Source organism: Balaenoptera physalus (genome assembly GCF_965194825.1).
Source record: "Balaenoptera physalus genome assembly, chromosome: 2".
Lineage (NCBI taxonomy): Eukaryota > Metazoa > Chordata > Mammalia > Artiodactyla > Balaenopteridae > Balaenoptera > Balaenoptera physalus.
In genome coordinates, this window is record NC_138883.1 from 160,029,290 (window position 1) to 160,057,001 (window position 27,712).

Genomic DNA, 27,712 nt, shown 5'->3' on the forward strand with positions numbered 1-27,712 from the left:
TAGAGGGAATTCCCCCGCGGCCCAGTGGTTAGGACTCCCCGCTTTCACTGCCGAGGGCGCGGGTTCAATCCCTGGTGGGGGAACTAAGATGCCGCAAGCTGCTCCGCGAGGCCAAAAAAAAAAAAAAAGTACTAGATAGTGGAGAGTTCAGAAGCTATTAACTATAGACAAAGAGTTACAAATTTCTGAAAACTTCCTAGTGGTTCCAATAAGATGGAAGCAAAATAAAAAGGTTGTTTGGGTCACGCCGGCTCTGGGGGCGTTCTCAGCCCCAGTCCTGGAAATCGAACCCCGGACCGCGCTCCTGGGGTGGCCGCTCTGGCTGGGTCCTGACCTGCCCCGCGGGGCGCCCGGGAGCCGCAGTCGAGGAGACGGCCCTTGCTGGATACTGAGCTCGGAGAGGTACTCAGAGCGGAAAGGCCCTGGCGGCCCTGGCCTCACAGAGGCTCCCAGCTCCCGGCACCCACGGGAGGACGCCCACGGGAGAGCCGGCGGTGGCCATGGCAACGCGGCGGACGTCAGCTGCGCCGGCGGCCAACGGCCAGGCTGTTGTCAGGGGGCGGGGCCTGGCAGGGCCAGGCGGTGTGGGCGCGCGGGTCACGTGGACCGGGGCGGAGCCTGCGCGGGGCGGGCCGGAGCGCGTCGGGAACGGGCGCTGAGGCCCGATCAGCGGGACCCGAGCGAAGGCCGCGCCGAGGTCGCAGGGCCCCGCTGGGCCGCTCTAGCCGCCGCCATGGGCAGTGAGTAGCGGCGGCGAGGCCCTCGCCGGGGGCGCGGGCGCCGACGGGCCGCGGGCGGTGGGGCAGGTGACCGCCCGGGGTCGCTTAGCCCGCGGGCCGGGGAGGCGCGGGGTGCGCCGGGCCGCTGAGGAGGGCGCGAGCCGGGGGCCTCCGCGGAGGCTCCTCCAGCCGTGCGAGGCCTCGCCCGGGCCGGCTGCGGGGCCGGGACCCGGCGGTCCGGGGTCTGCGCATCTCGGTGGGTGGCGAGGAGCGGCGCACGGCGCGGAGAGGCCATTGGTTTTGGGGGCGGGGAGTTAGGGAACCAGGGGAAACCTGGACCACTTTTAATTTTTCAGGAGCTTAGGAAACTCATATTTTTAGTCCCAAATCACCGTTCCTTAGCATGTTAGTTGTGATGAATGAAGGTCCCTGACTTGTTTCATTTTTTAAAAAGTGATGCATGGCGTGTAGTTTCGGGGAGGAAAGGAGGCGATTGGTGGCATAAAGTTTTCCTTAAAATTTTCATTTCAGTCATTCTGTAGCGTGTACTGAAAACTCAGAGTGTTTCAGGTTGTATAAGCCTTAGGGACAAGGCCTTGCATAATGGGGATCTTTTGAGGGCCCTCTCCCAAACCCTCAACACCAGGAACTTTCACAGATACACTTACATAGCTGTTGGAGTGACGACTGCTGTATGAATGGATTCCCGCAAACCCAAGCTGTGCACCCACTGGCCAGCTAGCTAACTAGTGGACATTTGGGGGAAGCTGGAAAGGAAGTAGACGAGACCCTTGGTCTTGAATTAGCAGTATAATGGGTTAAATTCTGCAGCACAAGAATAGACAAGTGGCAGACAAAAAAGTATTGCTTTTTACATGAATACTGCAACACAGATGATCGTAAGCCAAGAGATCAGGGAGGGTAGCTTGGGTGGAAGTGGGAAGAAGTGGTAAAGGGATTCTAGGAAGTTTCCCGATGTGATTGACATTGGTTTTACATTAGAGATGAACACTTTCATAATTCAGATTTGCTTTCCAGATCGTCTGAAATGGTACTTGGGTAACAAACATCTGCCCATGAGAATTTCTGAATTCTGTCAAACATCAGTGGCTGCCATCATTTTGAGAGGTTTTATAAAAAGATAGTATAGTCAGATCAACTATACTTCAATAAAATAAATTTAAAAAAAAAAGAAAAAAAAATACAGTGTGGTCAACTTCTGGCTAACTGCTGAAGTGTAATTACCCATGTCAGTTTAAAAATAATATCCTGATGTTCATATATACAGAATCCAGTGTTCGTAAGGGAAGATGATCATAACTAACACCTAGTTGTGGCTTTTTGTGTTTCTGTACATTATCGACGCTGGCAGAGACTGAGAGATTATCATCTTCATCCTTCAGTTCTTTGGCAGGACTTTGACTTAAGCCGTGCCAGAAGAGAGTGCCTATCCTTAAAGAACCTTGGTTTATCTTTTCAATATTACGAGTTGTCTGGGAAAACAGTACTTTCTAATGAAATGTAGTTGTCATTCTCTGGGCTGATGATTGTACATACACAAGTACTTTGAGATCCTTTTGTGGGAGAGCGACCAAGCAATGAATAGCGACTTAGTGAGATGAAGTAGAGATTGTATACAGTACTTTGAAAACCTACCTATAGAAGGTTGTTCCATGATCTTTCTCATTTATGCATTTCAGCATTTTTCAGTCCCAAATTAAGTCAGTCCTGCAGTTACAGCCCATTTCCTGTTGTACTTTCCTTCTCTGATATGTCCTATTTCCTTCTGTAATGCATGGTCTTGTGAGTAGACTGCATTTGCTCTTTTTGGTGTAGTGGTGCTCACTGAATTATTCCTTTTCTGTATATGTAGAAGGGGTGGGATTCAAGCATGAGGAAGCAAAATTGTGGTACAAGGATACTTGTATTACTTTGCTTCTGCTGACCAGCCCTTAAACCTTTTGGGCTCCTTTGTCCCGTGAATTATTTCTCTTCCCTTATGTATTTGAAATGGAGAGCATTATGATTAATTCATTTTGGGGGGTGTGGGTGGGATGGATTGCCATTAAAAGAAAACATTTGTATTTGATTCTGTGAAAAGATACACCCCTTTTTTTTTTTTTTAACTTTTTGGGTTTATTTATTTATTTATTTATCTATCTATGGCTGTGTTGGGTCTTCGTTTCTGTGCGAGGGCTTTCTCTAGCTGCGGCAAGTGGGGGCCACTCTTCATCGCGGTGCGCGGGCCTCTCACCATCGCAGCCTCTCTTGTTGCGGAGCACAGGCTCCAGACGCGCAGGCTCAGCAATTGTGGCTCACGGGCCTAGTTGCTCCGCGGCATGTGGGATCTTCCCAGACCAGGGCTCGAACCCGTGTCCCCCGCATTGGCAGGCAGACTCTCAACCACTGCGCCACCAGGGAAGCCCCGATACACCCCTTTTTAAAAACTTTGTAATAGGGACATTTATTCTTTTTTTATTTTTTAACAGTCAAATTTTTAGAAGTTATCAAACCTTTCTGTGCAGTTCTACCAGAAATTCAGAAACCTGAAAGGAAAGTAAGTATAATATTTTAGTAATATAGAGGGTAGCTAAATGACTTATTCTGTTAAACTATCTAGATTGATTTATTTTCCCCAACCTTTTTCTGGTTGTAATTGGAAAAATATTACCTGTTCCTTCTCCTTGCAAGAGGCACAAAGTGAATAAAACTAGTGTAGACCTTTTAAATCTAGTTTATCTCATGGTTTCAAAAATGACTATTCTTTAAGTTGTAACGTTTCCAAACCAAGTGTTTCTTTGGTCTGTGTGTTATAAGATATAGTATTCTCCTGTCCATTGTGGTCTACCGCACTAGGAATGACCCAGTCTGTTGGGTCAGTTTTGATGAGTACAACTGTTTCACATAAATGGATTGCAACTGTGCAGGTATATACCTCCCATTTCTTGATTCGTTCAATGCAAAGAAAAAAATCACAGAAACGCATTCGGAAGATATTGACCACATCTAATTGTTCTTCCATCATTGTATGCTTTTGGAACTGAGGCATTTCAATTCCAGAAATATTGTTAATCCCAAACTGGTCAGTTCCCAGACATTCCTCTTTTACTGTATGTTCAATTTCGCATGGAACTAACCAGAATAGGGACAAAAAAGAGCTAAGTAAGACTTCTGTTAAACTCACTGTTTTATTTAGAAGTATATTTCTTTTTCTATTGCTTTGAGGTTATAAAAATAGTTGTTCCAGTTACATGTAAGGCATCCCAAGAAACTTTAGCTTTTCATATTCTATGAAACATTCACAGAGTAATATTACAGCCAGTCCTAGCTTTGCACAATATACAGTGTTAACTGAAATGTATGCATATTAGATCTGTGTCTTTTCGTCCTTTTCAGTCTCAATTAATGTGGTACAATGCCTTGAGGCCAGCCTGTATTTAAGTTGTACTTAATTCTCGAAAAAGTAAAGAAAGATGTTTGAGAAGTTTAGCTGTTTGCTTTAGCTGCTACTAACTAGGGCGAGAGTATTCTAAGAGTAAATAATAGGAGCATGTCATGATGGGGAATGCTGGTTAAGCTTTAATACGGAGTTTTCTTTATGTTTGCTATTTCTTAGTTTTGACTGATCATTCTTTGTTTTCTTGCACAGATCCAGTTTAGAGAGAAGGTACTATGGACTGCTATAACTCTCTTCATCTTCTTAGTATGTTGTCAGGTATGTAACCAAACATTAAACAAATGTCTGTACTGTTATTCTAAGGTCTTGGTTGGTTAGAATTTGAGAAACTTATTTTAGTTCAAATAGTAAATATACTGAATTATTTTGAGCATCATCATTTTTTAAAAATTATTTTTTATTGAAGTGTAGTTGATTTACAATGTTATCTTAGTTTCTGGTGTACGGCAAAGTGATTCATTATACATATACATATTTTTTTTTCATATTTTTTTCCAGTATGGTTTATTACAGGATACTGAATATAGTTCCCTGTGCTATACAGTAGGACCTTGTTGTTTATCCATTATGTATATAATAGTTTGTATCTGCTAACCCCAACCTCCCAATCCATCCTCTCCCCCCGCCCTTGGCAACCACAGGTCTGTTCTCTATATCTGTGAGTCTGTTTCTGTTCCATAAATAAGTTCATTTGTGTTATATTTTAGATTCCACATATAAGCGATATCATATGGTATTTGTCTTTCTCTTTCTGACTTACTTCACTTAGTATGATAATCTCTGTGTCCATCCATGTCGCTGCAGATGGCATCATTTCATTCTTTTTTATGGCTGGGTAATATTCCATAGTATATATGTGTATGTATATGTTCATATATGTGTGTGTGTGTATATAATATATACACACACACACACCACATCTTCTTTATCCATTCATCTGTCAATGGACATTTAGATTGCTTTTGTAAATAGGAGCATCATCATTAATCAACTCATCATTAATCTGAGTTGATAGTGAAAATGGTTATCTTCTTCTACTGTGTATTTCTTTTGGTTTACTAGTGGGTTTGAACATATTTTCTTCTTTCCCCTTACTTTTCAGTTAATGATCTTTACCTATTTTTTTCTTGAGATTTTTTTTTTGAAATTGATTTATGACAGGTTTTTATATATAAAAGTGTTAAATCTTTGACACGTATAGGGCACATTTTTTCCACTTTGTTTGCTTTTAATCATGTTGTAAATAGTATTTATTAATTAAAAAATCCCCAAAAGCCAAATTCTAGAATCCTAGGGATATTCTGTGTTTATAAATTAATAAAGTTCAATGATGCTTTTTAGTTTAATTTTACAGAGATTAAGTTCATAAAATGAGGATAAAATGTGACCTGCCCATGTCACAGGGTTATTGTATTGTGAGGATTAAATTAGATAATTTAAGTAAAGTTCTTTGAGGGTTTGAAAAGTACCAATATACATATAAGAAAGTTTAAAAAAATTACATGGGGAAGGAGTAGAACAAATAAAGTCCATAATCTGGGGAAAAGCCAAATATATTTTTTTGAAAAGTGAAACTATTTGATCATTAAAATATTTTACTATTATACTTTGTTGAAAATTCTTTTGCTTGGTCAGGGAGAGTGAACTTTTGAAAAATACAGACAAGTAGAAAAAAAGAAGAATCATCCATATTCCTACCATCTTGTTTTAACATCTTGGAAATTCCCCTCCCCTCCATCAAAAAAAAAAAAAATCAACTTTTTAAAGGTATAATTTATGTACAGCAAAATATACTCATTTTTAAGTGTACATTTTAAAGAATTTTGACAAATGTATACATCTACATACCTACTACCTCAGTGGGTATAGAACATTTCTGTTACTCCAGAATGTTTCTTGTACTCTTTCTTAGTCAATTCCCACCTCACTCCATCCTCAGGCAACCACTGATCTGCTATTTCTATAATTTGATTTGTCTTTTCTAGAATTTCATGTAAATGGAGTGATACAGTGTCTAACTTCTTCATCAGCTTTTTGAGATTCATCCATGGTGTTGATTGTATCCATGTTGATTGTATCACAGTTTGTTCATCTTGTCACCAGTTGTTGGACATTCGGGTTGTTTCCAGATTTTGGCTATAACAAAGTTGCTATGAACATTCCCGTACAAGACTTTCTGTGGATATTTGTTTTCATTTCTCTTGGGTGAATACCTATGAGTAGAATTGCTAAGGTTTATGGTAAATGTATGTTCAGCTTTGTGAGAAACTAACTCTTTTCCAAGTGGTCCCATCAGCCGTGCTGTATAGGAGTTCTGGTTGCTCTGCATCGTTGTTTATTCTTGGTATTGTTCAGCATTTTAATATTAGCCATTCTAATGGATGAGGTTTTTTTGTTTTTATTTTAATTGAAGTATAGTTGACTTATAATATTGTGTTAGTTTTAGGTGTACAGCAAAGTGATTCAGTTATATACATATATATTTTTTCAGATTATTTTCTATTATAGGTTATTATAAGATATTGAATATAGCTTCCTGTGCTATACAGTAAATCCTTGTTACTTATCTATTTTATGTATAGCAGTTTGTATCTGTTAATCCCGTACTTCTAATTTATCCCTCCCCCCTCTCTCTTTGGTAACCATAAAGTTTATTTTCTATGTCTGTTAGTCTGTTTCTGTTTTGTTTATAGATTCATTTATGTTATTTTTTAGATTCACATATAAATGATATTTGTCTTTCTCTGACTTAATTCACTAAGTATAATATTGTCTAGGTCCATTCATGTTGCTGCAAATGCCAATATTCCATTATTTTTTATGGCTGAGTAATATTCCATTGTACACACCCACACACACACACACACACACCCACACACACACACCCACCCACATCTTAAACCAATCGCCTGCTGATGGACACTTAGGTTGCTTCCATGTCTTGGCTGTTGTAAATCATGCTGCTGTCAACATTGGGGTGCATGTATCTTTTTGAATTAGAGTTTTCTCTGGTCATATACCTAGGAGTGAGATTGCTGGATTTTATGGTAGCTCTATTTTTAGTTTTTTAAGGACCCTCCTATTTTCCATTTCCATCAAAGTGTAGGAAGGTTCTCTTTTCTCCATGGTGAGGTTTTAACTTGTATTTCCCTGGTAAATGATATTGAGCAGCTTTCTCATATGCTTATTGGGTATTTATCTTTTGTAAAGTGTTTTTTCCCCAAATATTTTGCCCATTTAAAAAATTGCATTTTTGTCTGATTGGTGAATTATATGCATTTTAAAATATTTTCTGGATACAAATCCTTCATGAGAAATATGTATTGTGAATATTTTCTCATAGTCTATGGCTTGCCTTTTCATTTTCTTAACAATATCTTTTGAAGAGCAGAAGTTTTTAATTTCGATGAAGTTCATTTTATCTTTCTCTTTGATTGCTCATGGTTTTTGTTTCCTATCTAAGAAATGTTTGCCTATTTTAAGGTTGTAAAGATTTTCTCCTGTATTCTTCTAAATATTTTACAGTTTTAGCTTGTATGTTTTGGTCTGTGATCTATTCCAAGTTAATTTTTGTGTATGGCGTGAGGTAAGGTTAGGGTTCATTTTTTTCTATATGCATAACCAGTTGTTGAAAAGGCTCTCGTTTCTCCATTGAATTACTTTGGCATCTTTGTTGAAAATCAGTTAGCCATATAAGCGTGGATCTATTTTTGTACTCTCAGTTCTGTTCCATTGATGATATTCCATCGTTATGGTAAACCATAACTCTTTTGATTAATGTAGCTTTAAACTGAGTCCTGTAATTAGGATGTAAAAGTCATCCAACTTTGTTCTTTTCAAAATGATTTTGTCTATTCTAGGTCACTCATATTTCCATCTGAATTTTAGAATCAGCTTGTCATTTTCTTTAAGAAAGCCTCCTGGCATTACGATTTTTATTGCTTTGAATATATAGGTCAATTTAGAGAGCATTACCATCTTAACAATATTGAATCTTCTAATCCAAGGGTCTGCAAACATTTTTTCTGTAAAGGGCCAGATAGTAAATATTTGCAGCTTTGCAGCTGGAACCCAAGAAAACCCAAGAAGAAGAAAACATAACTTGAGTTACATTTCTTAAAGTGTGACATTTCTCATGACTGTTTCATGCCATAAATTAATTTATGCATTTTATGTTACTTCATTATTTTTTTTTCTGTAATGTGTTTACATGGTTGTCAAGCTGTCCCTTTTTGTCTTTCTCACGCTTAGGCAGTTTGGCCCAGGGCTGGTGATTTCTTGATTCTCTTTCCACTGAATCTCAAACAGAGAGAGCCACAGTTTTCCCCTCCCAGCCACAGTTGAAGGGTTTGGGGTCTCGTGTTCTCCATAGTGTTTTTTTAGCTTGAGGGGATGGTGGGAGGTGAGACCAGCTGAGAGAAGTGCCATAAATGCCACCTGGGCTCTGCTCTCCTGCTAGACTTTTGTTACGTGTCTTGTCAGGGTCCTCACCACCTGACTGAGGAGGGCTTTATTCCATTGCTGACCTCAGATCGCTCCCCAGTTCCTGATTCAGTGTAGCCCTGTAATTGTCAGTTGCACCAGAGAAAGCCCCGTTCCTGGCTTCTCTCATCCATTTCCTCTCAGCTGCCAAAGGAGGCAGGAAAGATTAGGATATCTGTGCAGCCCGCTCTTCTCCAGATTTGGAGTGTTGTGGGGATTCTGGGGATTCTGTGGCCTTGCCTTTGTGATGGTTGGAGCAGTTTCATGCTGAGTCCCTATTCCTCAATTGTCTATTGTTTTCTCCCCGCCCATGACCATCAAGTTTATGATTCTTTTTCTTGTTTGGCTGCTTTATAGATTTTTTTCCTTTCGATTTTTAAATTCTTTTACTATTTTACATGTTTTGAAAAATGTGTTTTCTTATGTATTGGGGAGGGAAATTCTGTAACTTGATCACGGCTTGCCATTTTAGCCCAGAAATATCTTGCTTGGTTTCAGTGCCCGCTGCCTTTGGAGATCCCTACTACTAATTTTCTATTTGTCCATCTGATTGGTTCAGGGTTTCCATTCAAGCATGAAATGCTTGTTTCTCTGAAGTGTATACTGTATTTTGTGAAGTTGAAACTGATTATTTTATGTAATATAGGGCAAAGCCTGAACCTCTGCAACTTTGAGAGTCCTAGAAAATAGCTCCTGTTGCTGCGCTTGTTGGACGTGGTCCTGTAACTATGGAATTTACTAAGAGGAGTAAAGTTAGACATTGAGTTTAATCCTGTTGACTATGGGAACGGAGGGAATACCATTACTTAGGGATGGTTGGCTGACTTTCTTGTTTGTTACCCTGCAAAGCATCTAATCATGGAGGTAATGGCTATCTCTACAAGACTCAATTAAGGAAAGTAATTTGATTGATTGGTCTCTCCCCCACTTAGGGAATATTGTGATATGGACTATCCTGTAGTGTTAATTGGTTTTTATTCAATAACTTCCTTTCTCCCCATCTCTCACATTAGCTGAAGAGTGTTTGCATCTATAGGGTGCACACAAAATATTGTGCTTCTTTCTTTTGCTAACCCAGCTAATATATTCAGATGTCCAAAGAGGTTTAGGTTGACCAGATGACCTGTTTAAGATTGCTGGCAGCATCTTTTGGAACTTTTTTTTTTTTTTTTTAAATCAACTTCATATAGGGAAGGTTTTTGAAATTGGAAGTGTATTTTTCTCCCACATGGTGAGGGAGGGGTCATGGCCAAGTGCTGTGTTCTAAACATGGGTCGTATAATAGGAAGCATTCTGAAGTTAAGGTTTTTTTTTTTTTTCTGATTAAAAAGTATTATGTGTTCATTATAGAAAATATGATAAATGCTGAAAAGAATAAAGAAGAAAAAAACCAACAATAATCCCATCACCTGTGAATAATCACTGTTCAAGATTTTAAAAAATATTTACACCTAGTTTTTTCTTCTATGCATATTTTTACAATGTTGATCTTTTACTTTATTTATACAATTTCATACCATTCTTTTTATACTAGGTTTTCTCAACAATGGCACTGAAGTTTAGGCTGGATAATTCTTTGCGGTGGGGGACTGTCCCATACATTGTAGGATGTTCAGCATCTCTGACCTCTACCCACTAATGCCAGTAGCACCCCCCTCAAGTTGGGACAACCAAAAGTGTCTTCCTATATTGCCAGATGTCCCCTGGGGGGGCAAAGTTGCCCCAGTTTGAGAACCATTGTTTTATACTTAATATTACAACATAAGCACATCCTCATACTGTTACAAGCTTCATAGTGTAATTTTTAATGGCTGCATAGTATTCTACTGTATATCTCATCTTCAGTCTTACATTTGGAGTATGGCCGTGGCTGTCACTAGTACCCATAGCTTTCCAAGATTATTCTGTGATGTGGTAGATATATCCTGTACTGATAGGAGCATTTTCTTTCATTGCAAAAACATAAAATTTATCAACTTAACCATTTTTAAGTGTGCAGTTCAGTAGTGTTACATATATTCACATTGTTGTGCAACAAATCTCCATACTGATAGGAATATTTACTAGTGAAATGTTGTAGGTAATGATTCCCATTGTTTTTATTTTCATTAAAGAACTTTACTTTTAAGGTATGGTTGTTTTGTTATTGAACATGAGAAGTAGTGGTTTTTTTTTAACTATTGCAAATATTAAGTGAATGCATTATAAATTAAGTTCAAACTTAATTTATATAATACATTTTTATAAAATATTTTATGTAATCTTATAGATACCACTATTTGGAATCATGTCATCAGATTCTGCAGATCCTTTCTACTGGATGAGAGTTATTCTTGCATCCAACAGAGGTATATGCTGCTTTTCTTTTGCCTCCATGTTAGTACTGACATCAAATAGATGTGAAAATGTGGAAACAACTATTTTTTGATGTCTATGGGGAGGGGCAGTATATGGTAAAAGAAACTCATTGCCTAGGAGAAGAGACAAACATGAAGATAATTACAAAACTGTGTATTTATTGTAATAATAGAAGTATGTACAGAGTATAGAGTTACGACAGAATGGAGTGATTAGCATTGTCTAGAGCTTTGGTTCTCCATCCTTTTGTGGGTCGTGTTTCCTTTGAGAATCTAATTAAATTTATCTGTACTCTCCCTAGAAAAATGCACGTACATTCACACGTGCAGATTTTTCATAAAATCTCAGGAGATTTCCTGGACTCTCTGAAGTGTATTCTTGAGTTTCTCATGGGACTGAAAGACTGATCTGCAGTGCCAGGGAGGAGATGATGCTGGGAGAGCATTTGGGTTGGAATTCAGCCTGTGGACTGTCGGGAGAGGGAAGCCTGAGTCACAACACACACGCGTGAAGACACGGGGGTGCAGGCCGGGGATTCGGGTGGGGGATGCTGGTCAGTGAGGCTGAGAGATAGGGAGGGCCTGGATCAGGAGGGGCTTTTGGGGTGGGTTTTTTCCTACATCAAAAAAGTAACATTGGTTTGTTATAAAAAAATGCACCAACATTTCAGATTTGTATAAAGCTGAAAATGAAGGTCTCGCTTCTCAGGGGTAACTCCTGGGAAGAAAACAGATTGGTGAATAACCATCTAGACCTTTTATCTGAATATATATTCATATATATGAATTTATATACTTTTTTTAAAAACTGAAAAATAAGATCTACTATATAACTATTCTGCTACTTGGGGTGTTTACTTAATATCTTGGATGACCTATTTCATTGAATGGCCATATACTATTCCATTATATGGATGTGCCATGATTTCTTTAATCATTCATTCAGGTATTTATTGAGTTCTTCCTATGAGTGGAGCTTTGTGCTAGGTGCTGAGATTAGAGCAGTGATCAAGACAGTGATGCTGTTGTTGTGGAGTTTATGTTACTCTATTTGGGGAGGTAGACTCTACATGAACTGTATCTTGGGAGGGGGAAGGGACCTGCAGGACATGAGAGAAGGCCGTGTGAAGATCTGGGGGAGGAACCTTCTAGGGAATAGCAAGTGCAAAGGCCCTGAGGTGCGAGTATGCTTAATGTGTTCCAAGAACAATGAGGAGGATGGTGTGATTGGAAGAAAAAAGGGAAGGGGAAATGTGGTAGGACATGATGCTGCAGATGAATCCAAGAGCCAGATTATGAGGCTTGTAGACAGTAAGGAGTGTGTTTTAGGTATGACCCTAAGGCCTGTAGGATCTGCTGTCATACATGTAGTTTTTTTCCCAATTTTATATCATTATAATCAATGCTACCATGACTACTATCACATTCTTCTGTAAGTTTTTAATAGAATGAATTTCTAGAAGTTTAACTGTTTGTTTACAAGGAATGTACACTTAAATTTTTGATAGATACTGTTAAATTGTCTTCCAAAAGCTTTGAATTATTTTACACACTCTGCTATGGTGTATGAGAATGACCATTTCTCTTCCAACAGTGGATAATATTTGTCCTTTAGTCTTTGTGTTAGACAGGTAAAAATTGGTATCTGTTATTTAATTTGTTTTTCTTTATGTGTTGGTGAGCTTGAACATCATCTTATATTTTTATTGAATATTTGTATTTCTTCTATGAGTGGACTTGTTATAAGTCATAGGAAATTACTGACTGGTTTAAACACAAAAATGGAATTTACTGGAAGGATACTAGTCATTTTTTGGAACCCAAAGAGGAGGTAGAACAACTAAGCCTTGTGGAGAGAGAACCAGCTTTCAGACCTCAGCAGCAGGGACAGGGAACCTTGTCTTTGTGATCTGGCTTCAGCAGCTCCTGGGTTCTTCAGTTCTCAGTTCAGAATTACAAATTACCAGGATTTCCACCAGACCCAGCCAGCTTTGGTTACAGTTTCAGGGTTACATAGTACAGATTTGGGTGCTGGGGTTTCCTCCTATGTTGTTGGTATTTTCCTGAGAAAAGAGCATTATTGGGAGTGGCCATGCCATTTATCTTTTTTATTTTTCTATTTTTTTTGGGGGGGGGCTATATTCCCTGTGTTGTACAACACACCCTTGAGGCTGTCTTATACCCATTAGTTTTAACCTCTCACTCCCCACCCTGTATTGCCCCCGCCCACCCCCACTGGTAACCTCTAGTTTGTTCTCTGTATCCGTGAGCCCGCTTCTTTTCTTGTTATATTCACTAGTTTGTTGTATTTTTTAGATTGCACTTATAAGTGATATCATATAGTATTTGTCTTTCTCTGACTTATTTCCCTGCTGTTTGTTCATTTTAAAATTCATTTGTAAGAATTCTTTGCCCTTTAGACATACGAGCTCTTTGTTACTTGTGTTCGAACATTTTTCTTTTAACTATTACCCTGTCTTTCGCCACGTGGAGGTTTCATAGTTGTATCTAATCATATCGTCCATCTTTTTGCTTATGGCCTTTATGTATTTTGTTATAGAAAGGCTTAGAAAGGCTTTTTTTTTTCCAAGATTATAAACATACTCACTTCTGGTACTTTTGTATTTTGTCTTTTATGGTTATATTTTCTAAATCTGTGGCCTTTATTTTAATGTAAGTCATGAGATACGGAATCTAGGCTTAATTTTCTATAAATGGCCAGTTATTTGCCAAGGTCCATTTATCCTTCTTTTCCCTACTGAGTGGAAGTGCCATATTTCCTAAATGAAATGTTCATTAAAGCTTGACTGGATTAATTTTTGGACTAGATCCATTTGACAGTTTTAAATTTTGGTGATTTGATATAAAAAGAAATCTACCTACCTGCCTACTAGCTTTAACGATAAGACATATTTTTATCTTTTACCATTGAGGAAGTATCTGAGAAAACATGAAGAATCCATTTAAGATGCCATCTTTTTTTAAAATTTATTTTAATCAAGTATAGTTGATTTACAATGTTATGTTAATTTCCGCTGTACAGCAAAGTGATTCAGTTATACATATATACATTCTTTTTCATATTCTTTTCCATTATGGTTTATCACAGGGTATTGAATATAGTTCCCTGTGCTATACAGTAGGACCTTGTTGTTTATCCATTCTCTATATAATAGTTTGCATCTGCTAATCCCAAACTCCCAATCTGTCCCTTTCCCAACCCCCTCCCCCTTGGCAACCACAAGTCTGTTCTCTATGTCTGTGAGTCTGCTTCGTAGATAAGTTCATTAACAATAGAAACATCTTGATAACCAGACTAAAATAACAGGAAATGATTTTCCACTTAAATATTAAATGAAATCAAACTGTACACGCTATTTTTGAATATTTTTCCTATCCACTATGTCATTAACATTTTTCATGCCACTCAATATTCTACAACATTGATTTTGATGACTTTATATATAATTTTATATTTTGAATTAGGAGAGTCACAGATATTCTTAAATATCATCATTTTATTAACTTGTTATTTAATTTTTGAGCTTTTAAAATCCTGCGTTAAAATGTTTAGTGTAAATTTTAAAAATAGTGATTTGGGCAGAAATCTTGGACAATTTCTTTCAAAGGATTTCTTTAACAATTTAAATTTAGAATTCACAGAAATTTACATTTTGGTAGTATTTATAGTAATTTTGATTCAATGCATTGTTGTGAGGTTGTGTTAATAAATGAGAGGGTTTTTTTTAGCAGTTAATGTTTAGGAAATGAAAATTTGCTTGTTAACTTAACATGTATTTTATAGACATAATTAAGGACTGGGACTCTTCTAAATTAATCTGCATTGGATATCGTAAAGATTATTTACTTTTTTCCCCTTCCTTTACAGGAACGTTAATGGAATTGGGTATCTCCCCAATTGTAACATCTGGTTTGATTATGCAGTTGTTAGCTGGAGCCAAAATCATTGAAGTTGGAGATACACCCAAAGATAGAGCCCTATTCAATGGAGCCCAGAAACGTGAGCATCAATACAATTAATAAAGAGCCTTTTCCAAATTTGAGAATTTTGTGGCAAAGATGTTTTACTAGTCTTTTTTGTCTTTGGTTATAAGCATGTACTCCTTTTCCCCCAATTTTTGTCAGTATTTGGTATGATCATTACCATTGGGCAAGCCATTGTGTATGTCATGACGGGCATGTATGGGGATCCCGCTGAAATGGGTGCTGGCATCTGTCTCCTTATCATCATTCAGGTAAGAAATCCAATTTTTCATATGGATAACAAAAAAGTTTGTTCCTTTTTTTCTTTTGAAACAATTCTTTAGGTGGTTGACATACTCATTTTCTTACTTTATCGAAGTGACATGTATAAGTTGTGTTGATGTTAAAAATTAAAATTTATTGTAATAGCCCTGTAGATGTCTAATAAAGAATTATGGATCAATCAACTGTATTTCACTGATTCTAAGATGCACATTTTTCACATTTTGATGTCTCTGAAATCAGGATGTTTTCTTAGAGTTGATGTGGTCACACGTGCAGTCAGCCAGGTGGCGGTCGTGATGGTAGGCATTGCCTGCATGTGTACGTCAACTTGGTCAAAGCTGTTTATATCGTCCTTATATCACTTGGTTATATGCATTGTTGATATAACATGTTGTTGAGTTTAACTGCTGTTTAAAATGTCTTCCAACAGTCTGCTGTGATTTGTTATTGAAATGAAGAGTTATTGTGTATAAACAGAGGCACAGAAAGAGCAAGTTAGATGATAAACATCTATGTCTAAGTCTAAACTTTTTTATAAGCAGAAAATAAAAAATTCTTTGTAATAGGTTATTGTGTCATAGTTTAATTGAATTATTTTTTTCTTTCTTAATGGCACACATAATAGCGTTACAAATAATAGTATCTTACAGTAAGTGAAATACCATATAAACACACATATATATATCCTATGGATTTTTTAAATGGATATTTTGGAATGGAATTTTTAAAGGCCAACATGATTTTCCCTCTACTAAGTATCTTAAAATGTGTAAAGTTTGGAAGGTATTTCTCTAATGTAGTCCTTAAAAATCCTTTAGAGAAGTTACCCAGGAATGGACTGTACTTAAGTTATATAATAGTTATTTACTGGATTTTGAAAAGAAGCTTGCTTAAGTTAAACACTGAACGTCTAGAGTCCTGGTTATCTTGAGATGCCTCTTGTTCACTCTACGAAATTAGGATTAATTTAGGAAAAAAATTTTTTTAATGGTCAAAAGGATCAAAGTCAGAAAAATAGTTTAAAATAAAACTAAAACACCAGTTTATTAGTATATATATACATTGAGAAATATGACCATTTCGGATTGGCATGCTTGACCATCTTTTTTTTTTTATAGGAAATCTTATATAGGAAACAAATCATAGTAAGAAGATTGTTTAGTGAGTATGATTCAGAACAAGGAGAATGGGATTGTTGAGGTATTTATTGGGCATCACTAACACATATCACATATCACAGGGCTTTTCTAATGAAATGGAAATATTTCATCTTTTAACCAGGGGAGGAATCTTTAATGGACTATTAGGTAGTTTTCTGAGCCCCAGTGAGTTCCCATTTGGTATAAGGTACACTTCTTTAAAGGATATTTAAAGGATATTTATTTCTCCATTTAAAAAACACCTTGGGACTTCCCTGGTGGTCCAGTGGTTAAGACTCCGTGCTTCCACTGCAGGGCACACGGGTTTGATCCCTGGTCAGGGAAGTTTCACAGGCTGCGTAGTGTGGCCAAAAAGAAAAAGTAAGAAAATTATAAAAAAATAAAAAACACCTTGACTGGCAAATTTATAACCCCGAGGAATTAGAGGAAGAAGAGTTGCAGTGGATGGGAAAGAAGATCCTCTGAAAACTGGTTTTAGTATCTTTCAGTTCTTTGGCGTGAGGATACTGATACACCAAGTTTTGCCTTATTTTGTTTCTTTACAGCATTTGCTTTATGACCCATAGTTAGCATAACTCTGCTTTCTAAAAGACACTCAAAATTGGCATCTAGCTCTTAGAACATTATGCATCAGTAAAATTTTTCTAGTATTTTAGTAAGGGCGTATTTATATTCTTAAGGAACCTCAGCTGACCAGTTCTGGGTTAGTTAGTGAAAGTATTGACTTCTTATGAAGTCAGTTATGGATTTGAATTGATAAAAATTGGAGTTAAGCTATTTTAATTTTTTTTCAGTACCAGAAATCAAGGAATAGTTAAATTCCTGGAACGAAACAAGTGAAGTGGGTATATACTAAGTTGTTTACATAAATTCTGGTGCACAAATATTTGTCTTGTGGTTAATCCTTCTAGTGTTAATGTGTAGAGAAATTTTTCACATTTGATCATAGGTGGGTAGTGACCCATTGCGTCTTTTTAAGGCTTTGCTAACATTGAAAATGTGTAGATTTGCTTAAGAGATGTGATTAGATCAGTGTGTTTCCACCTAGAGATTTTGAAAACTGTTTGCATGCTGTTATGTAAGGTATTTCTCACCTTAATTATTCTTGTTTCATTCACATGGTCAGTGTTTTTTCACTAGTGAGTTTTGGAATCTAAATAGTGGGTCTTAAAATTTTAAAAAAGAGTAGAGAGTATCAGTGTGCATGGCACATAGTAGAGGTAAGTATTATTTTGTCAAACTGAGTTGTGTGTGTGTGCGTGCACGCATGAGCAAGGTTGAAATGTTAAAGTGTTATTTTTATACATACTTTAGAGATTCATATGTATTGAACATTCTAGAAGAGCATGCAATTAGTATTCAGTTTTTTTATCAGCTGTTCTAGTCAATGAGATGCTGTCAGTTTCTGATTTCTCATTCTCCACATAGGCATGCATGCTTTTTACCATCTTTTATTCCTTTAGTTCTAGAAACCATTTCTCATTTAGGTTTCTCTGTAGTTCCTTTGTCCAGTTAGAGAAGGACGAGTTTGATTTTCACCAGATATAAATGAATCACCCTCTAGTCTGATGGACATTGGTGTGAACAGCAGTTTGGAGAATTATCGTTGTTTCAGAGCTGCCTGTGTGACCTTGGACAGGTCATTTAATTAGAAGTCCATGATAACACTGTCTGGTTGGCTGATGGTTTGTGGACCGCTGTCATGCCCTGTAGAGGGTGGGCTTCTGTATTTCTGATGGGGAGTATGTACTTATTACATAACTGTGGTCAAAATAAAATCTCAGTAGCTAAGTCCTAACTTGTCTTTTATCTTGTCAAATTGGTAAACTTGGTTTTCAAACAGTAAAGAATTTGTGAGCTCTCTTAGAAGTTTTGAGAATTTTACCTTTTTTACAGTCCATTGAAATTCAAACTTAAAGATTGTAAACAGACAAGTTAGGCTCTGTACAGCCACTGAAATGACAGTTAAGGAAAAGAAAAAACACTGTAAGGTAAGCATGCTTCAAACAGTATACTGTAGTTTTCTCTTTCTTAACAGGGATATTGGGTGAACTGAGTAAGGAACGAGGGTGGGAGGCTTCAGAGCTGGGAGGAGTGGAGGGGCATCTCCTCACGTCTGTAGGAGGGTGTCTTTGAAGTGGGGACAGGTGTGAGATTGGGGGCCTAGAAGCACATTTTCTTCCCCCCTTGGTTAGGTTACTGAAGTGTGGGGAAGGAGTCACATGACCAGAGAGGTCACTTGCAAAGCTATGGATTATTTCTAATTGATACATACTTTTACTGATGTGTTCTCCAACAGGAAAATTAAGAATTTTCAATTTCACATAAAGTTAGTATGCTTTCTTTTTTAAAAAAAAAAATCATGAACTTAAGAACCCGGTGAACCCTTAATTGTTTTCAGATTTACATTAAGTTTTTGTCACTGTATGTATTGAATGCATTTTTACATTGTTATAATCTGTGTACATATTTGTGCTCTACTTTTTGATTTATTCTATTGTATATTTTATATTATATATAATACACATATATAAAATCTATAATACTTAAAAATGTATCAGTATAGTTCACATGCTTCTCCTTTAATGGCCTATAAAATTGCATCTTGTTACTGTATCGTAATTCATTTGGTCTTTTACTTACTTGAAGCTATTTGGAATGCTTTTCAGTTTCTTGCTGTCATAAATGCTACAACTGTGAACATTTTTGTTTTAGGGTGCTTTTCAATAGGCCTTATTTAAACATTATAAGAGAAATATAAATATACTTTAAAAGTCAAAATGTCTGCTTTATAATGTAACAACATTTCCAATCCTCATTTGCAGAATTGGCTTCTGATGAAACTAAATCGGGTTAGATGCAGGGTGTCATAATAGTGATACTGCATCGACTAGGTTTTAGTGTTGAAAATGCCTGTACTTTGAAAGTAGTCAATGGTGTTCACTGCCCCTTTCTGAGTTTATTCTTGCTTCAGCTTACTTGCATTTCTTTCCCCACAGTTGTTTGTTGCTGGTTTGATTGTGCTGCTGTTAGATGAGCTGCTACAGAAGGGTTACGGCTTGGGGTCTGGGATTTCCCTCTTTATTGCCACCAACATCTGTGAAACCATTGTCTGGAAGGCCTTTAGTCCCACTACCATTAACACTGGCAGAGGTACAACGCACAGGGACGCAACTGCACGGGTTTGGCTGGGTGTGTGCGGAGAGGAGCACGAGGTGGTGGAGCAGGACGTGCCGACAGACGCCCTGGTTTGCTGTCCCAGGCGACAGCGGGTGTCAGGTGTTCCAAAGCTAATAAGCAGAGATTGGTGGAGTATGAACTGTTGCTTCAGAACGAATAGTATCTAAAATTTAGCCTCTGCTCATTTAAAATTTCAGTGGTTGCAAACATTTAAAAAAATTTATTTGCCTAAGCCATTGTTGCAGAAGTCATTGACTTTGATTTCAGCATTCCTAGAGGGATAAAAAGGTAGTGGATTTCAGATAAAAAAAACATTATTTATTGCATCATCAGGGAGTACTAGTACTTTTGCTGCTGTTCTCCTTGGCTTTGTAATAGCACCTAAATTATGAAATATTTCATTGTGTTTCCCCTTACCCATCTCCACTTCTCTCAAATGCCATCCAAGATTTGTAATGGTTAACATCTAACCTGGTCCCAGCCTTAAGAAAATAGCGGTGATGGTTTATTAATATACTTAGTAAAATGAATTAAAGGCAAGCTTGGTAGAGTAATGTCTGTCTTTCAACTCTGACATCTTTATTCTGCTTTGCTGCTTCTTTTCCCCATCTCCCCCCACCCCACCTCCGAATGTTCTTTTCCCTTCCCTAAAGTAGAAGTGAGGCAAATCATTATGAACTAAATATTTGCTTTGGTTTATTCTACTTTGTCTGTTTTCATCAAGAATACTCTCTTGAGAAAACTTCAGATTTATGAAAAAAAAAAAAAGACATATTTGCCTCAATGATGTAAATATTTTTTAGAAGCTCCACACATGGCTGTATCATAAAGTAAACATAGATGAATTATTTTGACTCATATTTTCTGCCTTGTACTGGAGCTTCAAGGTTATTTGTTTTGACTTTTGGGACAACTTTGGGTAATGAAGCTACAGCCGATTTCTATCTTGATTTATCAGGTACCGAGTTTGAGGGTGCAGTCATAGCTCTCTTTCATTTACTGGCCACCAGGACAGACAAAGTTCGAGCTCTAAGGGAGGCTTTCTATCGTCAGAATTTACCCAATCTCATGAACCTCATTGCTACAGTTTTCGTGTTTGCTGTTGTTATATATTTTCAGGTAAGTATACTTTATTCGCTGAAGTTAAGTGGAGTGTGGATTTTTATTTTGCTCTTAAAGAGGAGAATACCATTTGAAATGTTAGCAGCTAAGTCAGTGTTTCAAAATCTAGTTAGGCAAATAATTCCATCGTTTAGACTCTGAGGTGCAAAATATTAGCGATTATGAAATAGAAAAGGATTTCTATTTCTGTGTGTCTCTGTGGAAGGGAAAGTTTGTTAGCATTGTCTTTGCATAGTCCCTCCTGTGACTGTTTGCCTCGTCTGGAGTCGTGGTACGTGCAGCCCCTCCGCCTTACTCCTAAGCTTCCTTTTTCAGGGATTTCGTGTGGACCTGCCCATTAAGTCGGCCCGGTACCGAGGGCAGTACAGCAGCTACCCCATCAAGCTCTTCTACACCTCCAACATCCCCATCATCCTGCAGTCGGCCCTGGTGTCCAACCTGTATGTTATTTCCCAGATGCTGTCAGTTCGATTTAGTGGCAACTTTTTAGTAAATTTACTAGGACAGTGGGCTGTGAGTATTTCATTATTTATTCTAAGTATTCAAATTTATTGTAATTTGCATTTCATGCTTATATTTTTAACTGAAAGAGATGAGCCATAATTGAAGCAGTTGCTATATATAACATTTCCAGATTCATTTACCTGTAGCACAGTTTATCATTTATTTGGAAGAGTTGTAAAACTGTAAGTAAGCATTGTAAAACTAAGATTGGCTGAGTACTTTGTACTATTTTACGTCTATGAAGCATTTTCACATCTCGTTTGAGTGGTCTTTTAGGTTAAAATCACAGTTGCTCTTATGAAAGTGATTCCCTGTTTTGTAATCTTATTCCACTATTGTCTGGAATAATGTTTTTTTCAAAGAAGCTATTTACTGATTATATAGGATACTGAAATCATCCTCTCCTGCCTCCCCTGCCATTTTTCATGGCCCAAATGGCAGTAAATAAGAAAGGCACATAATAACTATATTGAAGAGAGAACAGTTGCTAGAAATGGAATCCAGTAAATTCTGCCTTCCTCTTTTAGATTTTCTTCATAGCTCCTTCTAAAGCAATCCAGCCACATTGTGATTGAGGTGTGAGTTATTGTAGGATTGAATTTTTTTTTTTTTGGCTGCGTTGGGTCTTCATTGCTGCGCGCGGGATGGGCTTTCTCTAGTTGCGGTGCGTGGGCTTCTCATTGCAGTGGCTTCTTTTGTTGCGGAGCCTGGGCTCTAGGTCCACCGGCTTCAGTAGTTGCAGCACGCGGCTCAGTAGTTGTGGCACGTGGGCCCTAGAGCGTGCGGGCTTCAGTAGTTGCGGCGCGTGAGCTCTAGAGTGTAGGCTCAGTAGTTGTGGCGCATGGGCTTAGTTGCTCCGCGGCATGTGGGATCTTCCTGGACCAGGGATCAAACTCGTGTCCCATGCATTGGCAGGCAGATTCTTAACCACTGGGCCACCAGGAAAGTCCAGGATTGAATTTTGACTGGTTTAAATTTTCACCTGACCAAGGAGCATTTTTTCCCCCTTAAAACTACAGAATTAGAGAAGAGTAAGAGCCTTTATTGTTTTCAGAATATGTAGTTCTAGAATTTGTATTCCCCCAAAGAATTATTTTTTTTACAGTCATTCCTGAAATACGGTGCTTATTCTATGCATTTGTCTTAACGTGCTACCTTTTGTATTGTAAGTTGTAGTGACGTATCTTTCTGCTTTTACTGAAGGCCATTTTTTAAAATGTAAAGTTTAATAGGATGAGACAGTAATTCTTGAAAGGCAGTTGAAGGAAGTATGATTCCCTTTATCTGGAATAGTTGACCCTTGAACATGGGTTTGAGCTGTACGGGTTCATTTAGACGCAGGTTTTTTTCAGTAGTAAACACTTCAGTACTGCACGGTCTGCAGCGGGTTGAATCCTGCAATGCAGAACCGTGGATACGGAGGAGCCGTATACGCAGAAGGGTAACAATAACTTATATGTGGATTTCGACTTCATGGAGGGTCGGTGCCCTAACCCCCTCGTTGTTCAAGGGTCAGCTGGACTCCTTTTCCATTCATTTAACAGAAATTGGATTGCCTGTGGTGAGGGGAGGTACTGTCCCTCCCCTCATGAGCTAATAGTCTGGCAGTCATTATTACTATGATAATTTCACAGTAATAAATGCACTGAGTGGTTGTATAGATTGTGTTGTGATCTTAGTGAGTTTTTTTTTTAACGTGAGAGAGCTATTGGGAAGTTTAATTTGTCAGGGCTTTTGATTTGGAATCAGTGATTCTAGGGGCACAGTAAATGAATCATTTGGAAATTGTAAATTCAGGAACCAGACATTTTAATCATTGCATCCAAAAATTGCTTTCCCACCCTCTATGCCCAGAACTTTTATTTAATATGAGCAAATACATGCTATTCCCATTTCTTTTACTATAAAAATTCTTAAATGTTTGTGTGGATAAAAAAATCCCTTTATACTTATTAAAAGACTACTCTTTACAATATACAAATCATATAAAGTTTAGGCAGTGAGTTGTTAGTCTTCTGTTAATATTTCAGTTGATTGCATTCTTAATAGCATACCTTGAAGTGAAAGAATATGTATGTACTGTTACATAGTTCAGAAAATTTCTGACTATAAATGTTATCAGAGATCGATGTGATCTATTCCTGTCTTCAGGAAGAGAAGGAAGATTCTTCTTATAGAAGTATTATAATTTTTTAAAAAAATTGCTCTTGTTAATATATTCACAATGTCTTTTATGTAATAGACACTCACTATATAAATTTTTTTTTACTCACTATATAATTTTGTAAGAGTGAAGATATCAGACACAAAAGTAAATCCTTTAAGTTACACAGAATCATTAGCTGTAGGTGCTTTGAACTTAAAACATCGTCATAATTTTTGAGGAGTTTGAAAAGTCGCAGAAATGTGACCATTTGTGCTTTTTATTCTTGTTCTATAGGACGTCAGTGGGGGAGGACCTGCTCGTTCTTACCCAGTGGGGGGCCTTTGTTACTACCTTTCTCCTCCTGAGTCCATGGGCGCCATATTTGAGGATCCTGTCCACGTGGTTGTTTATATCATCTTCATGTTGGGATCATGTGCATTCTTTTCTAAGACGTGGATAGAGGTGTCTGGTTCCTCAGCCAAAGATGTAAGTATTGGTTTATTTGAAAATGAAAAAAAAAATTCATAATTTTTAGGTGTCAAATGGTAATTGATATTAATTACTTTTGTAATTTAAACTCAAATTCATACATTCTTAATGAGGTAATGTCATCCCCAGGGAGTTAAAAACTACAGGTAGTTCCTGGAAAGTGAAAAATTCTTAGATTTTACAGTGGTTTTTGACCATCCAAAGCTCAACCCTACCCGACAAAGTCTTATTCCTTAGTATTTAATTTCTCTTTAGGGAGGTGATAATTAAGGAAAGATTGAGAAACCCTGGCTTAAGGTATGGCTAATGTGGTTGTGCAGCATTGTAGCCTCAGGGAATATTATGATATGACAGTGTCTACTTCAGTCTTCCCGTATTTTACTTGTTACTGTGTGGAGAGCACTTCACACAGAACCTAGTAGTAAACAGTGAAATAGTTAGAGTTTGATTTTAAAAGTTGTTTTTCTCTTCACAGGTAGCTAAACAGCTTAAAGAACAGCAAATGGTAATGAGGGGCCACAGGGATACCTCTATGGTTCATGAGCTTAATAGGTAAGGAAGGCCATTAGACTCAGTATTTGATAGGAGAGAGAGAATGTGTTACATACACACACGTGTTCTTGGTTTTTCAATCTATCATTTGTTCTCAGATGTTATTTAAATTCATATTTGAAGCATTTTTCTTCTACTTAACACAAAAGAACCAAAATTTAACACAAAAGTGAATTGTTCTCCACATCAGAATTGACACCTAAATTATTATTTTAATTGAAATTATGTTCCCTTCACTGCTCAGCCCAGTGTTAAAATGCTGTAGGTCAGAGGTCCTCGTCTGGCTGCACTTAAAATCACCTGGGAGCTTTTAAAGACTACTGATATCCCGCCTCTAGGAATTGTGATTTATTTGGTCTGCGGTGGGTCCCAGGCATCAGTTTTTTGTTTTTTGATAACAGTTTATTGAGATATAATTCACATATCATGTAATTTACTCATTTGAAATATACAGTTTAGTGGGGTTTTGTTTTTCAGTTTTAGTATATTCTGAGTGTGTAATCATTACAATATAATTTTTAAAACATTTTCATCACCTGGAAAGAAGCCTTGTACCTATTAGTTATTCTCCATTCCTACCCACCCTCCCACCTCCCAGCCCCAGGCTTTTTATCTAGTGTCTGTAGATTTGCCTGTTCTGGACATTTCATATAAATGGAGTTATATGAGATCCTTTGTGAATATCTTTTTCACATAGCATAATGTTTTTGGGGTTCATTCATTATTCGTGAATAATATTCCCTTGTATGGATGTACCACATTTTGTCTGTCCATTCATCAGTTGATGGAAATTTTGGTTGTTTCCACTTTTTGGCTGTCATGAATAATGCTGTTGTGAACGTACTTGTTCAGGTCTTGTGTGGACGTATGTTTTCACTTCTCTCAGAGTGGAACTATTGGGTTGGGTAGTAACTGTGTTGAACGTGTTGAGGAACTGCTGACCCTTCTCGGGAGCAGCCGCCCCGTTCTGCATCCAGGCGCGGTGTCTGGAGCTGCTGCACGTCCTCACCAGCACTAGTTCTTGTTTTGATTTTAGCCACCTAGTTGCTATGAAGTGGTATCTCATTGTGGTTTTTCCCTCTTCATTGTGGTTTTGATTTGCTTCTCCCTGATGAGTAATGATGTTAAGCATCTTTTCATGTGTTAATTAGCCATTCGAATATGTTCTTTGGAGAAATGTCTCTTTTGCTCATTTAAAATTTCTAATTGGGTTGTCTTTTTGTTACTGTTTATAAGGTTAAAAAAAATATTTTCGATGTATCTCGTCAGGTAAATGATTTGCAAATATTTTGTCCCATTCTGTGGGTTGTCTTTTCACTTTCTTGATGGTGTCCTTTGATGCACAAGTTTTTAATTTTGATGTTCAGTTTTTCTATTTCTCCTTTGGTTTCTTTGTGCTGCTTTTGGTGTTGTATCTAAGAAGCCAGGGTCACAAAGATTAATCCTCTTATGTTTAGGTCTGTGACCACTCTGAGCTCATTTTTGTTTCATGTGAGATAGGGGTCCAGATTCCTTCTTTTCCATGTGGATAGCCAAGTGTTCCAGAACGATTTGTTGAAAAGGCATTGGTATTTTAAAGTTTTTATTTACAACATGGAATAGATTGCAGAGTGGTATAATGAACCTCTGCGTCCAACTGTATCCAGCTTTAGTCGTTACCCTTCTCCCATTCTTGTTTCATCTACTGTCTTCCCCATCCATGGTCCCTCGCCCCCATCTTTTTTTCCCCTCTGGAGTATTTTAAATACAATCCCATTATTTTTAACAGTTCTCCAGGTGATACTAACATGTGGCCAAGGTTGAATTACTGTTGAATAGGGTCATCCAAATCTTGTCACATAAATTTGATACTTAGAAAGCATTTTGATATTTACTCTTCATCTACAAGAGGGAGCTAAAGGTTACCCACTTACAAACAATATTAAACATTCCAATACTTAAATCACAGTTGAGGATTCTCCTCTTCTGCTGTAAAAATCATGTATTGCCTTTCTTGGCTATTAACTGGTTTCTTGAAATCAGGGAGTCAGATCACTCCTTTCATCATTTTCATCAACACATACCTGTGCACAGCCCTGGACGAACCGTCAGTACTGCGGACAGTTCCCTGGCACGTTAGTTTAATTTTCTTCCGCCTGTTACTGCTGCCCCCTGCTGCCCCTTCCCGTGGGCCTCCCCTGCCTGACTCGGGGTTTTGTCTTCCAGGTACATCCCCACGGCGGCTGCGTTTGGGGGCTTGTGCATCGGCGCCCTGTCGGTGTTGGCCGACTTCCTCGGGGCCATTGGCTCGGGCACTGGAATTCTGCTTGCAGTCACCATTATTTATCAGTATTTTGAAATATTTGTTAAGGAACAGGCTGAAGTTGGCGGGATGGGTGCTTTGTTTTTCTAAATGTTCCAGTATTTCTTTTTGTGTGTGTGAAAGGGAAAATATTTTGACTCATTGTTTTTGTCAGATAATGCTGGCTCCCCTTTTCTTCTCTCACAGTTTGTTTTCAAGTGTTGACCATCTCATTCCTGAAATGGGCACGGAGCTAAGCCTGTGTGCAGCATTAGTACCAGCTGCCTTAACACTAAAGTTTACATTATTCATTAAAAAACCTACATGCAGTGTTGCCTGTGATGCTGGAAACCAATGTACCCGCCTTGCCATGTTCAGTTGTGACGGTGAGATGGTGACGTGGATCAGTCTTGCACACAACATTCAAGACACTCAGTATTCCCCCCACTTGTTTAAAAATAAATGTAGTTCAAATTGCCACTTTCCAGTATTTTTGAGCTTATTTAATGAGTTCTGGATCATTTATATCTAATCTATATTTTAGATATAATTACTTTTTATACTTTTTTATCTCATAGTATCCACATTCCCACCCTCCCCCGTTTTATTTGTTCCTCCTCAAAGCAGCCACTTAGCCCAGATAAGCAGAATCAAGCTTTCAGAGTCAAATCTGGCACCAGAAACAACTGCTTATAATTACTCTGCCTGTTTGTTTTCCATTCCCCTTTCCTCCCAGGGACAGCACAGTCGGTGCTGTTTTACCGTATTGGCTATGCCTTCGAATTCCAACACGTCACTTGAGAATACTCTTCACTATGCCCCCATTTTTTTTTTTTTTTTAATCCCTAAAGCAAAGATCTAATTCTCAAGCAATGTCTGTAGTTCAGTGGGGGTGAACAATGAGTAATTCATGCTAGGAATCTGTGTATGTTGTTGTACTTTATAGCAGCAACATGAGTGTAAACAGTAGACAATAAAATTTTATTTAATAAAA

At 37.8% G+C, this 27,712-nt stretch overlaps 1 protein-coding gene across 12 annotated transcripts; it reads left to right on the forward strand.

Moving 5' to 3' along the window:
• The first annotated feature begins 607 nt into the window (after window positions 1-607).
• SEC61A2 (SEC61 translocon subunit alpha 2) lies at window positions 608-27,712 on the forward strand. 12 transcript variants are annotated; one of them, XM_082449807.1, is made up of 13 exons: window positions 608-740; window positions 2,082-2,185; window positions 3,209-3,276; window positions 4,369-4,434; window positions 10,928-11,006; window positions 14,905-15,036; window positions 15,162-15,271; window positions 19,444-19,597; window positions 20,583-20,743; window positions 21,062-21,259; window positions 23,691-23,882; window positions 24,361-24,437; window positions 26,643-27,712. In XM_082449807.1, exons 5-13 carry the CDS (start codon window positions 10,946-10,948, stop codon window positions 26,827-26,829), a joined length of 1,272 nt encoding a protein of 423 aa, XP_082305933.1. In that variant the 5' UTR covers window positions 608-740; window positions 2,082-2,185; window positions 3,209-3,276; window positions 4,369-4,434; window positions 10,928-10,945; the 3' UTR covers window positions 26,830-27,712. The 12 variants fall into 12 exon arrangements, 11 of the variants coding, with proteins under 11 accessions (XP_082305933.1, XP_082305923.1, XP_082305932.1 ...); XM_082449797.1 differs by lacking the exon at window positions 2,082-2,185 and having other exon boundaries at window positions 614-740; XM_082449801.1 differs by lacking the exon at window positions 608-740 and having other exon boundaries at window positions 2,083-2,384.

Bases quoted from the DNA above. Each gene is read 5' to 3' on its own strand.
- SEC61A2 (XM_082449797.1), top strand. The intron at 11,007-14,904 runs GTATATGCTGCT...CTTCCTTTACAG, and splicing joins TATTCTTGCATCCAACAGAG to GAACGTTAATGGAATTGGGT. The intron at 24,438-26,642 runs GTAAGGAAGGCC...TTTGTCTTCCAG, and splicing joins ATGGTTCATGAGCTTAATAG to GTACATCCCCACGGCGGCTG.